At 58.4% G+C, this 12,336-nt stretch overlaps 1 protein-coding gene across 2 annotated transcripts; it reads left to right on the top strand.

Annotated features, from left to right (window-relative positions):
- The first annotated feature begins 6,115 nt into the window (after positions 1–6,115).
- ENTPD2 (ectonucleoside triphosphate diphosphohydrolase 2) lies at positions 6,116–11,858 on the top strand. 2 transcript variants are annotated; one of them, XM_061200860.1, is made up of 9 exons: positions 6,116–6,273; positions 7,707–7,824; positions 8,412–8,562; positions 8,744–8,903; positions 8,983–9,210; positions 9,667–9,921; positions 10,013–10,132; positions 11,071–11,205; positions 11,309–11,858. In XM_061200860.1, exons 1-9 carry the CDS (start codon positions 6,157–6,159, stop codon positions 11,510–11,512), a joined length of 1,488 nt encoding a protein of 495 aa, XP_061056843.1. In that variant the 5' UTR covers positions 6,116–6,156; the 3' UTR covers positions 11,513–11,858. The 2 variants fall into 2 exon arrangements, with proteins under 2 accessions (XP_061056843.1, XP_061056844.1); XM_061200861.1 differs by having other exon boundaries at positions 11,140–11,205.
- The last annotated feature ends 478 nt before the right edge of the window (positions 11,859–12,336 follow it).

The following is a 12,336-nucleotide window of genomic DNA, read 5'->3' on the forward strand; positions in this document are numbered from 1 at the left end:
CATTTATCCCAGAGAAACGAAGACTTATTTTCACGCAGGAACATGTACATGATTGTTCGTAGCAGCTTCACTGGTAGTAGCTCCCAACTAGACACTGCTCAAATGTCCTTCCTTCTACGGCTGACTGTTTGAACAAACTATGGTCCATCCACACCACGGGATGCAAATCAGCAATGAAAAGGAAGGAACTATTGATAATACAACAACATGGATGCACCTCAGGGAAATTACGCCGGGTGGTGAGAGCCAATCTCAAAAGCATACATTATGTGCGACCCATTCACGTACCAACTGGGAAATAACATGATTATGGAGATGGAGGGTGTGGGTTGGCTAAAGGGGTGGTGCGAGGGGTCTCGTGGGGATAGTTCAATTGAATTTCTTGGTTGTCGTGGTGGTTCCATAAGGCTACACGTGTGGTAAAATTGCAGAGAGCTACACACACAAATGAGTGCAAGTAAAACCAGTGAAATAGAAGTAAGCCCCTTAGGTTGTAGCAATGTCAATTTCTTGGTTTTGCTATTGTACGATATGTTAAAAAAAAAAATATATATATATATATATACGGCAAGACTTATCAGAACTATAAAGAAAAATTGACAAACTCACCATCACAATGAGAAATTTTAACATATATCTCTTGATAATTCATAGGATATAGTAGATTTGAACATTGGTAATGTTGATCTAATGGACAAATCCAGACCAAGACACTCACTAATTGGAGAATACACATTCTTCTCAAGCACCCGGGGAGCATCTATAACTATTTATGACCACATGCTGGGCCCAAAAGGCAATCCAACAAATATCAGAAGATTGCTCTCATGCAGACTACATGATGTAACCACGATGCAGGTACCTTAGAAAAAAGCCCAGACTTTTGGATATTAAAGCACACACACCTCCCCCCAAAAACCAAAAACCAAAACCAAAAGAAACAAAAGCAAAAAGAAACAACAAAAAAAAAAACGGGGGCGGGGGGAAGAAAAGATACACAAAAAATAAAAAACAGGAAAAAATAAATTTAAAAAAAGGAAAAAACCCACACCCACATCTAAACAATTCATATGTCAAATAAAAATCACAATGAAAATGAAAAAAAATTATCTAAATGAAAATAAAAAGAGTGTGCATCAAAAGCAGAGACCAGAGGGAAATTTATATAGACACTTAGATACATTAGGAAAGAAGAAAGCCTTGTAAGTAATGAATTAAGCATTGAACTTCAGAAGTTGGAAAAAGAAATAGCAGAAATAAATACAAAGAATATAGAAGAAAGAAATTGTAACACATTATATTAAAATATTTTTATTGAGTATATATATGTACCTGACACTTTCTTTTAAACTTTTTTTTTTGGCCATGCCGCGTGGCTTTGGGATCCTAGTTTCCCCACCAGGGATCGAATGCGGGCCCTTGGCAGTGAAAGCGTGGAGTCCTAACCACTGGGCTACCAGGGAATTCCCTGACACTTTTCTTGATGCTGGGAACATCCGAACAAAAGAGACACGAAAACTCCTGCTCACATAAAGTTATATTTGAGTAAGAATAATAAAGGTTAGAGCAGAAATTAGTGAAATAGAAAACAAACATGATATAGAAAACATCCATAAAGGCAAAAACTTGATTGAGAAAACTAACGAAGTGCAGAAACATCTGCCTGGATTAGTGAAGAGTAAAAGAGATAAGTCAGAAATAAAATGATGTTAGCAATTTAAAAAAATAACAACATATGCTGCAGAAATTACGCAGATGCTAATAGGATTTTTTTTTTTTTTTTTTTTTTTTTTTTTTTGCCCTGCTGCACAGTATGCGGTATCTTGGTTCCCCGACCAGAGACTGAACCCGTGCCCCCTGCAGTGGAAGCATGGAGTCCTAACCACTGGACCACTGGGGAATTCCCACTAACAGGATATTTTAAACAAGATTATGCCAATCCATTAGCAGTGGATAAATACCTCATGGTAGATTACGCATAGATTACGTAGATTAGGCAGGACCCAAAAGGAGCAAATGATAGAGCAGAAAACGGATACATCTGGACTAAACAAGCACTTCCATGATTTCACTGCAAAGGACTCACATCCCCAGTATACATAAAGAATTCCTGCAAATCTATAAGGAAAAGATAAACAATCCCTAGAGAATGAACAAAGATTTGAAAAGATGCCTCATGGAAGACAGGAAAGACTCCATTTCTTTAGTAATCAAGGAAATGACATTAAAAGCTCAAAGAGAGGATTTCCCTGGTGGCGCAGTGGTTAAGAATCCGCCTGCCAGTGCAGGGGACACGGGTTTGAGACCTGGTCCGGGAAGATCCCACATGCCACGGAGCAACTAAGCCCGTGCGCCACAACTACTGAGCCTGTGCTACAGAGCCCGCGAGCCACAACTACTGAAGCCCGCAGACCACAACTACTGAAGCCCACATGCCCTAAAGACCATGCTCTGCAAAAAGAGAAGCCACTGCAATGAGAAGCCTGTGCACCAGAACGAAGAGTAGCCCCTGCTCACCGCAACTAGAGAAAGCCCGCGTGCAGCAACAAAGACCCAACGCAGCCAAAAAATAAAAAAGCTCAAAGAGATTTCTTTTTCACCAGCTTCTCCAAAATCCAAGAGTTGCACAATACCAACCAAAATGGTGGTGTGTGCTCTTGAGATCGCCAGGTGGCGCCACCAGCCTGAAAACAATACAGTTATTTGCAGGTGAACCTGAACACACATGTCCGCTCTGGTCACCAGCTCCTAGGCTATTCCCCAGGGAAAGGCTTGCCCGTGTGCAAATGTGCACAGGAGCAATCTTAGTGAAAACAGCCTGAAGCCAGGACCCCCGACACACTCACAGCTGAGATGTGAGCTTTGCAACACTCACAGCAGAGGACAATGCAACAGGGTGGACCATCTATAGCTTCACAAGTCAGCGTGCTGAATCTCAAAAATACAATGGGAGTGAAAGAAGCAAATTCCAGAACAGTATTCCAGTATAAAAAAAAGAAAGGGGAGATGCAAGAGGGAAGAGATATGGCAACATATGTATATGTGTAACTGATTCACTTTGTTGTAAAGCAGAAGCTAGCACACCATTGTAAAGCAATTATACTTCAATAAAGATGTTTAAAAAAAAAAAAAAAAAAAGAAAGAAAGAAAAAAAGGCACTTCCCTGGTGGCGCAGTGGTTAAGAATCCGCATGCCAATGCAGGGGACACAGGTTCGAGCCCTGGTCCGGGAGGATCCCACATGCCGCAAAGCTACTGAGCCTGCACGCCACAACTACTGAGCCTGTGTGCCACAACTACTGAAGCCCGTGCCTAGAGCCCGTGCTCCGCAACAAGAGAAGCTACCGCAATGAGAAGCTCGCGCACCACAACAAAGAGTAGCCCCCGCCCTCCGCAACTAGAGAAAAGCCCGCGCACAGCAACGAAGACCCAACGCAGTCAAAAATAAATAAAAGATAAAATTCTAAAAAAAAAAAACCAGGAGAAACAGCACAATATATTATTTAGAGAGATGGAAAACTATAAAGAAAAGCAAGAGAGTAGCAAGTACAAAAGTCAAGAGAGTAGACACCTCTGGTCAGGACCACTGAAGGCTCTCTGATATGCCTGTTCCTGTACTGTGATTCTTTCCACAGGGCATGTGTGCCGCACTTGCTCTCCTGTCTGTCTGCTGCATCTCACGAGGCAGCACGGGCCTCCCCTGACCCAGGGAGCCTTTGACAAGCCTGCTCTCCCCTGGACCGCTGGTGGGTCCCCCCACATACCATGGAGGCCGTGGGCATCCCTCGCTCACTGTGCGTGCACAGAGCCTGGTATGCCTCTGGCCCCATAGGAGGTGCTCGGCAAACGTCTGTTGAATGACTTGATGAGCACGTGTAGAAAGGGCGCAGTGAGTGAAGGAGATGTTTCAGCCACAAGACACTGTGGCTTCCGATGGAGAGATGAGCCAGGGGCAGCCAAGACCTTAACCGGCCTCCCTGGGAGGTCTGGATCCTGTCGGGGGGAGGAGGGCTCTGAGGACCCCTCTCCTGAGGGCCTCTCCTGGCACCTCTCTGCAGCCACATGCCTCTGCTTGGAGCCAGGGCCAAGCCATGTGCAGCACATCTGGAGCTCCACCCCTGCTGAGGTTCCCGGAGGCCCGAGGCCTGGGGCTGCCCCGCCAGAGCCCCCTCCTGCCGGTGGGCTCCTGCCAGGGCCTCCCTGTCGCCTGTCCCCCAGCCCACTTTCCAGGGTCCGTTCGAAGGAAGTCTCTGGGCCAAGAGGGGCATTCCCGCCCTGGTCTCCCTGGTTGAGAACTCACTCCCAGTCTTCGCCGTGGCTGTTCCACGTCCCCTGCCTTCTTCCCTTCTTCTCTCCCCAGGCTAGTCTGGGCCCCCGCCATGAGCACCAGGGCAGGGTCCTGTTCTCTGTTCCCCAGGGCCCCTCCTCTCAGGCCTGGCGGGGCTCCCTTGGGCCTAGAGGGGTGAGGAGGGGGCAGGGGCCGGCCGGCAGTACCAGTGTCTGCTGCCCTTTCACGTGCTGGCCTCTCTCTGGGCCGCCTTTGTCTCTTACGTTTCAGCCTAAACTGCAGGCCTCTGGCTCCTCTGAACTTTCTGGGGTGGAAGAAAGGGCCTGTGGGAGGGGGAGGAGAGCTGGCAGGAAAACGGGGCCTGGAGCCCTGTGCTGGCCTGCCGCACCCAGTGACTCTCTGCTGGGGCCCAGCCCGGCAGGGCTGGGGAGGCCCAGCAACGTCCCGGGTCTCCCACCCTTCCCACTGGGGTCCTGAGCTGGAAGAAAGGCTCCTTTGCTGGGCCTGAGACACCAGACCCTCAGCCTGGGCAGCCGTCCCAGCGATCCCAATTGTCCCTGCCGGTTCCAGCCGGCCGGGCCATTGCCCAGACCCTGTGCGCATCAAAGGCTCTCCTTTTGGTCCCCTAACCCCACCCCCACCCCCGCCCCCATTTGCTGGCTCTCCTGGGTGGTCTTGCCACATGGCTCCCTGCTGCTGGAATTCCCATTTTGCACAAAATGGGGGTGGCCCCTGGCCAGAGAAAGGGGTGATGCTTGGCCAGGGTGGCACACAGGGCCCATGGGGATTCCAAGCATAGCGGCCAGGCATCTCATGGGGTGGAAGGGCAGAGCTGGGTCCTGCGACCAGCTGAGCACTTGCTCACCCCAGTGTGCAGGGACCTGGGTGCTGACAAGCCCGGCCTGGGGGACCCTCTCCCTCGTCCACAGGATGAGGCTTTGTGTGCAGAGGCTCCTCCTCCCTCCTTGGGAAGCCTCTGGCCTCCCCAGTCCAGGCTTCTGGACCCCTCAGGCAAAGGGGGCCACCGGGAGAGGGGGTGCACCAGCCTGAGCGTGGGTTCTCTCGTTTCTGGGCATGGTGTGGCTGTGGCCATCCTCTCCCTCTCTCTGCCTGTGCCCTCATCTGTCACCTTGGAACTGTGTGGGGTAGGTCTGGCTTCACCCTGCTTGACACTCAGCTCTGAGGTCCCAGCACCTCCAGGGCAGGCTCAGCCTGGGTCAGCTCAGTGTCCTGGGGGGTGACCAGGGCGGTGCCCTGCCATGCAGCCCAGGACTGGGTCAGCATCGCAGGCTGGCCAGCCCTTTCTTGCAGGGAGGGCATGGCAGGGACCCAGCCAGGAGCTCACGTGGTTCCTGTAGCTGACGGTGCCTCCTTCCTTCAGGACCAGGCCAGGGGAAAGCCGGCTCTGCAGCGGCATGACCCTTGGAACGTGCCTGCCTGGGAGGCAGCCCAGCCCATCCCCAGGCCAGGCCTTCTGCCGCCGTGCCCTAAGGCCGGAGGGGCTGGGGGTTCTCTAGGTCCTGCTGGAGAGGAGTGCCCAGAGGCAGAGCGTCGTCGGCAGGCACTTACAGGTCAGAAGGGATGAATCTTTGGGGCTGAGCGGACAGGAAGGAGGAAGGTGGGACATAGCCTCAGGGCGCCTGGGCTGAGACCAGGGCGCCGGGAGGGGCAGCGCGGGTGACTCAGCCGCCGCGCCTCTCACCTGTGCTCCGGAGCCAAGCGGGAGGTGGGCGGGGCGGCCCGCCGGTGGGCGTGGCAGCCGTGGACCGGTCCGCGCCCCGCCCCAGGCGCCTACCCCGCGGTCCCGGGACCTCCGCTTCCCGGCTCCCCGCCGCCGCGCCGTCAACGCCTGGTCCGCCCCGCGCCCCCATGGCCGGGAAGGCGCTGTCGCTGCTGCCGCCGCTGCTGCTGGCCGCGGCGGGCCTCGCCGGCCTCCTGCTGCTGTGTGTCCCCACCCGCGACATCCGGGAGCCGCCCGCCCTCAAGGTGCACGCTGGAGCGCCCTGGCAACCCGGCGCAGTCCGGGAGCTGCTGGCTGGGCCGGGGCGCCGGGCGGGGAGGCTCGGACCGAGCAGGGCCAGGCTGCGCCCGCGTGGCAGCCGGGACCCCGCGCGCTCCGCTCCCGGTCCGGCGGGATGAGGTCCCAGGCCCCTCACCAGCGCTCCGGGTCCCGGTCCAGGGCGCGGCAGCGGCGCTTCCGGGGGACGCGGTGCGGGAGGCCGAAGTCCCGGGAGCTCTCCGCTCGCCGCGCCCGCCGCGGAGCCTTTCGCGGCGCGGCCGAGGGGCGTCTCTCCGCACCCCCGGGGCGCCCCAGGCCGCGGCCCCGCCCGCGCCCCCAACACGTTCGGCGTCCAGGCAGGCATCGCCTCGGGGTTTGGCCCAGATGGGGTGCGACAGGCGCTGGGGCCCAGGAACTCCTCCCCAGCCTCTCCGGTGGCTCCCACAGTGCGGGGGCAGCCCTGGCTGGTCCTGAAGGGGTCGGAGCGGGCTAGGCCTGATCCCCCCCACGCATCCCCGCCAGACTCAACCTCCAGGAGCCCGCCCTCCCTAACCCTCTATTGGGCTTGTGGGCCGGCTTGGTGCGTGGGTGGATGGTGGGTGCTCTAAGGCCCAGGAGCCCAGGATGGAGATCGCTGGGGTGGGTGCCCTGTAGCCAAGGGCGACCACCCGGTAGGGGTGCGGTGGGGCGGGCCACTTGGCCTGCTGCTGCTGGAGTTCCCTGTGTCAGGGAGAGGACCAGAGCGGCCCCTTTCCCGGCTCAGGAGGGCATGCTCTCCAGCCCGGCTCCTCCTATTGGAATCCAGGCCCCTGGGGGCAGGTGCTGGAAAGTGGCTCTTGCAATCTGGGTGCTGACGGTCACCTGCCCGACCTGCTTGGAAGGCCCGTGCGGTGCCGGAGCAGCTCTCTCTGGCCCTGCCTTTGAGGCCCAGGGAGGGGGTGTCTGCTTATCGCAGGCCCAAGCTCAGCCTCAGTCCAGCCTTCCCCCTGGGGCCCTCACTTCCACATCCTCAGGTTGGGCTGAGGTCAGAGAGATAGGCACAGAGGGGAGGAAGGAAGAGCAGGCCCGAAGGGGCGCTTCCTGAAGCTAGCTTTTCTCCTGCAGCCTGGGGACCTCATGCCCCCCGGGCAAGGTTCCAAGGCTGGTCCCGGGACCCCTGACTCTGACCCCGCCCCTCAGTTTGCCCTTGCCAGGAAGGCTCCTGCAGTCAGAGGGCCATCCACCTCCACTCCCATTCTCCCCCCAACCAAGCTGTGTCACAGCGATTGTCCCTGGCCTTCTCTGAGCCTCAGAACTTCATTCTGAAGCTTCCACCCTTGACACAGGGTGGGGTGGGGTGGGCTGGAGAGCTGAGAGAGTCAAAGGGCATGGCTTCAGGCCCCCGCCCCCCTCCTGAGGCTGACCTTCCCCCCACCCCCAGTATGGCATCGTCCTGGACGCCGGCTCTTCCCACACATCCATGTTCATCTACAAGTGGCCAGCGGACAAAGAGAACGACACAGGCATCGTGGGCCAGCACAGCTCCTGTGATGTGCATGGTAAGGGTCCCCTGAGCACTAGGCGCCCACTGGCCTGGATACCCACTTAGCCTTTGCAGACACCAGCCATCAGAACCCTGTGCTTTACGCCAGGTGGGGCCCAATCCAGGCAGGAGCTGCAGGAGCTCCCCCAAAGACAGGCTGGGTCCCTTCTTTTCCTAGAAAAGGTTGGGTCCCCTTCTTTTCCTAGAAAAGGCTGGGTCCCCTTCTCTTCCTAAAAAAGAAGCCCCAGGAAACAGTTGGAAGGTTTGGGCCCTCCCTGGCCCAAGACTGGCCTCTACATCCCAGGTGGGGCAGGAGGGGTTCCGAGGAGCTAGTGGGCACACCCAGGCAGGCCCCTGGGCAGGCTAGGCTGGGTTGACAATAGCCAGTGCTTTGTCCTGGCACCTGTGTGCACATCCACTGAGCAGGTGGCAGCTCAGAGACTGTGGGTGGCACACAGGCGGGCCCTTTGGTCTCTGAACTGGTCTAAGCTGCCACCTGGTTTAGGAGCACAAGCCCCTCCTCCCCCGCCCCCGCCCTGCTGGCCTATGGTCCACCTAGAGGCTGCCCACCAGGCTTAGGCCCATCTTGCTGCCTCCCTCTAGGTGGGGGCATCTCTAGCTATGCTGACAACCCTTCCGGGGCTGGGCAGAGTCTTGTGGAATGCCTGAACCAGGCGCTTCGGGATGTGCCCAAGGAGAGACACGCGGGCACGCCCCTCTACCTGGGAGCCACGGCGGGCATGCGCCTGCTCAAGTGAGTGTGCCATCCCCTGACCTCCTGGCCCCGGGGACCACGACAGCCTCAGCACAGGGTGGGCCCCGCACGTCCCCAGCAGTAGCCCTGGGCTGGGGCCCCCTCGGCTGGCTGTGCACCCCAGCAGCAGGATCACGGCCACCTGGGGAAGATGCCCCTCAGAGTCCTCCCTGTGTCACAGCCTAACCAGTCCAGAGGCTTCGGCCAACGTGCTCGCGGCCGCGACGCAGACGCTGACCCAGTATCCCTTTGACTTCCGTGGTGCCCGCATCCTCTCGGCCCAGGATGAGGGGGTGTTTGGCTGGGTGACTGCCAACTACCTGCTGGAGAACTTTATCAAGGTGGGCCCGGTGGCCAGCCCGATGAGCCGGGGGTGTGGGCACCCACCCACCGCCTGACCTCAACCTCCACTTCCCACAGTATGGCTGGGTGGGCCAGTGGTTCCGGCCAAAGAAGGGGACGCTGGGGGCCATGGACCTGGGGGGCGCCTCCACACAGATCACTTTCGAGACGGCCAGCCCAGCTGAGGATCCGGCCAGTGAGGTCCAGCTGCGGCTCTACGGCCAGCACTACCGCGTCTACACCCACAGCTTCCTCTGCTATGGCCGTGACCAGGTCCTCCGGAGGCTGCTGGCCAGTGCACTCCAGGTACCCTCCACTGAGTCCTTCTGGAGGTAGGGAGCCAGTGGGAGTGGGGGCCAAGGGCCCAGAGCAGAGCCTGAACAGCAGCCATACTGAGGGGGGCTCCTCCAGGAACCAAAGTCGGGCTTTCATCAGCTGTAAGGACAGGTGGGCAGGGATCCAGCATGGGCAAAGGCCCAGGGGCTGGAGGTGAGCCTGGTGAGTGGCTGGCTGGGGAGGAAGGAGGGCCAGGGCCAGATCTCAGAGGACCTGGGCTGCCTGACTAAGGGGGTTGGTTTTTGTCCAGCAAGAAGGGGGAGCCATGGATTGCTCCTGAGCTCAGAAGTGATGTTGCCAAAGTGGAACTTGTGGGAGATTTATCAGCTGGTCCTCTGGGGAGGCCTTCCTACGGTCTTAGGGTGGGGATGGTGGGCAGTGCTTGGAGTGACGGTGTTGCCACACACACCCTTGTCATCTGCCCAGACCCACAGCTTCCACCCCTGCTGGCCGAAGGGCTATTCCACTCACGTGCTGCTCCAGGATGTGTATGAGTCGCCGTGCACTGCAGCCCAGCGGCCCCAGACCTACAACAGAAGCACCAAGGTCAGCCTGTCGGGGAGCAGCGACCCTGCCCTGTGCCGTGGCCTCATTTCTGAGCTCTTTAACTTCTCCTCCTGCCGCTTCTCTAGATGCTCCTTCAACGGCATCTTCCAGCCCCCTCTGGCTGGAAAGTTCATTGTGAGTCCAGAGGACTGGGGGTGGGGGGGGACGGGGGCGTGCCCTGAAGTGCTTGGGGTCTGGTCACGGTGTGACTGTCCCCCCCTCGCAGGCCTTCTCTGCTTTCTTCTACACGGTGGACTTCCTGAGAACTGTGATGGGGCTGCCCGTGGCAACCCTGCAGCAACTAGAGGCGGCCGTGGTCACCATCTGCAACCAGACGTGGAGTGAGGTGAGGCCTGCTGCTCCCCCCCTCCTCCAGGGCTGTGCAGGGGGCTCAGCCAGCCAGCGTCACGCGTCCCGATCATTCATTTGCTCTACGAGTAGAGGGGATCTTAGGCCTCTCAGAGTGCCCACTGCAGTGGGGGATACACTGTTAATCAGACTTGAAAAGTGGCCAGGCTACGGCAAGGAGGCCGGGAGCCAGATGAGATTGCAGAAGCCTCCCTGAGGCCTGACCCTAGAACCAAGATCAGGAGGGCAGAGGGAACAGCCAGTGCAAAGGCCCTGGGGCAGCAGGGAGCATGGAGTGGACAGGGTGGGGAGGAGTGTAGCTGGGAGAGTGTGGGGGAGAACAGCCAAGCAGGGGAGAAGCAGAGGACTCAGGGGAGACTTAGCAGATAGAACTGGGGGTGGGGGAGTGAGAAACTTCCAGGTTTCTGGCTGCCACCATGGACCGGACACTGGCTCCAGGTGAAGGATGGAGGGGTTCGGGCATGCAGAGGAAGAGGTGACTCCGGGAGAGGCACTGGAGTGTCTGTGGGGCTCAGTGGTGACGGAGGCCCCATCCTGTCCTCTTCGTGGCTAGTCTCAGACAGACTTGGGGGTGCTAGGAAAGTGGGGATTGGGAGGCAAGCCCAGGGGCCTGGGGTCAAGCCTAGAGCTTCTCCTGTTCCCCCGACCGTCGCCAAGTTTGCTGCAGCCCTCTGCCCCCTGCGTGGCCATTCCCGCTGTCCCCTGGAGGTCCCCCTCGCAGGCACAGGTGCTTGCTGCCATCCAGAAGTCACGCTGTTCTTCCCTGAGGAAAGAGTTCTGCCTGGGGGTGGCCCCCTCAGCCTCGTTCTTTCTGGGACCTGCGGTGGGGTCTCCAGCCCTGCATTGCCTTTCTGTGTCTGGTGGGGCAGAGACCTCCCGGTGGCCGCTGGCCCTACAGTCTCACCTGCATTCCAGCTGCAGGCTCGGGCGCCGGGAGAGGGGGCCCGCCTACCCGACTACTGCGCTGGGGCCACATTCGTGCAGCAGCTGCTGCGCCGCGGCTACGGCTTCGACGAGCGCGCCTTCGGAGGCGTGACCTTCCAGAAGAAGGTGGGAGCCGGTGGGCCCGCGAGCAGGGGGGCGGGGCCGAGCGCGGAGGGGCGGGGCCTCCCAGGCTGCGCCGAGGCTGAGGCCCCGCGCCTCCCGCTCGTAGGCCGGGGGCACCGCGGTCGGCTGGGCGCTTGGCTACATGCTGAACCTGACCAACCTGATCCCCGCCGACCCGCCCGGGCTGCGCAAGGGCACAGACTTCGGCTCTTGGGTCGTCCTCCTCCTGCTCTTCGCCGCCATGCCCCTGGCTGCGTTCGTCCTTCTGCTGCACCGGGCGCGCTCTGCCAAGTCGCCGAGCGCCATCTAGGGGCGGGTTGGGGGCAGCTGCCCCAGCCCCAAGTCCCCCATGCCTCACCCCACCCTACTCTCAACATCTCCGTCCCTAACGAAGCCCGGGAGCAAGACTCTAGCGCCCACGCCCACATTTGGCCCGGAGAGGTGAAGGGAACCGAATCCAGCCCCCTCCTGCCCACTCCAGCCTCGGCTTCATCTCAAGGCCTAGCGCTCCTCCTCCTCTTCCTGGGGATGGGGATTCAGACACCCCGCAGCCCTCAGCCTGTGAATGCAGGGTTGGGTCTCCAGGGAATGGAGTCTTGAGAGTCCCCTCCCACCCCCAGTCTTGGGTTGTAGGGGGAGGGTCAGAGCCCACAAGCTGGGAGCCAGCCCAGCGCCTACTTGTAAAAATTTTATAGTAAAAAGTTTTTCATAGAGCAGTGGAGAGAATGTTCGTGGGGTGGGGCGTCTCTGCCGTTGCCTGCCCTCCCTCTCCACAGTTTCTAAAAAAATTTTTGGGCTGCGTTGGGTCTTCGTTGCTGCGCACGGGCTTTCTCTAGTTGCGGCGAGCGGGGGCTACTCTTCGTTGCGGTGCGTGGGCTTCTCACTGTGGTGGCTTCTCTTGTTGCGGAGCACGGGCTCTAGGTGCGCGGGGTTCAGTAGTTGTGGCACGCGGGCTTAGTTGCTCCGTGGCATGTGGGATCTTCCCGGACCAGGGCTCAAACCCGTGTCCCCTGCATTGGCACGCGGATTCTTAACCACTGTGCCACCAGGGAAGCCCTCCCCACAGTTGTGTTGGCTGCACAGGCCCCCTCCTGGTCCCGAGGGAGGACCCCGGTCGTTTCTACTTCCTTCCTC

Source organism: Eubalaena glacialis, chromosome 9 (genome assembly GCF_028564815.1).
Source record: "Eubalaena glacialis isolate mEubGla1 chromosome 9, mEubGla1.1.hap2.+ XY, whole genome shotgun sequence".
Lineage (NCBI taxonomy): Eukaryota > Metazoa > Chordata > Mammalia > Artiodactyla > Balaenidae > Eubalaena > Eubalaena glacialis.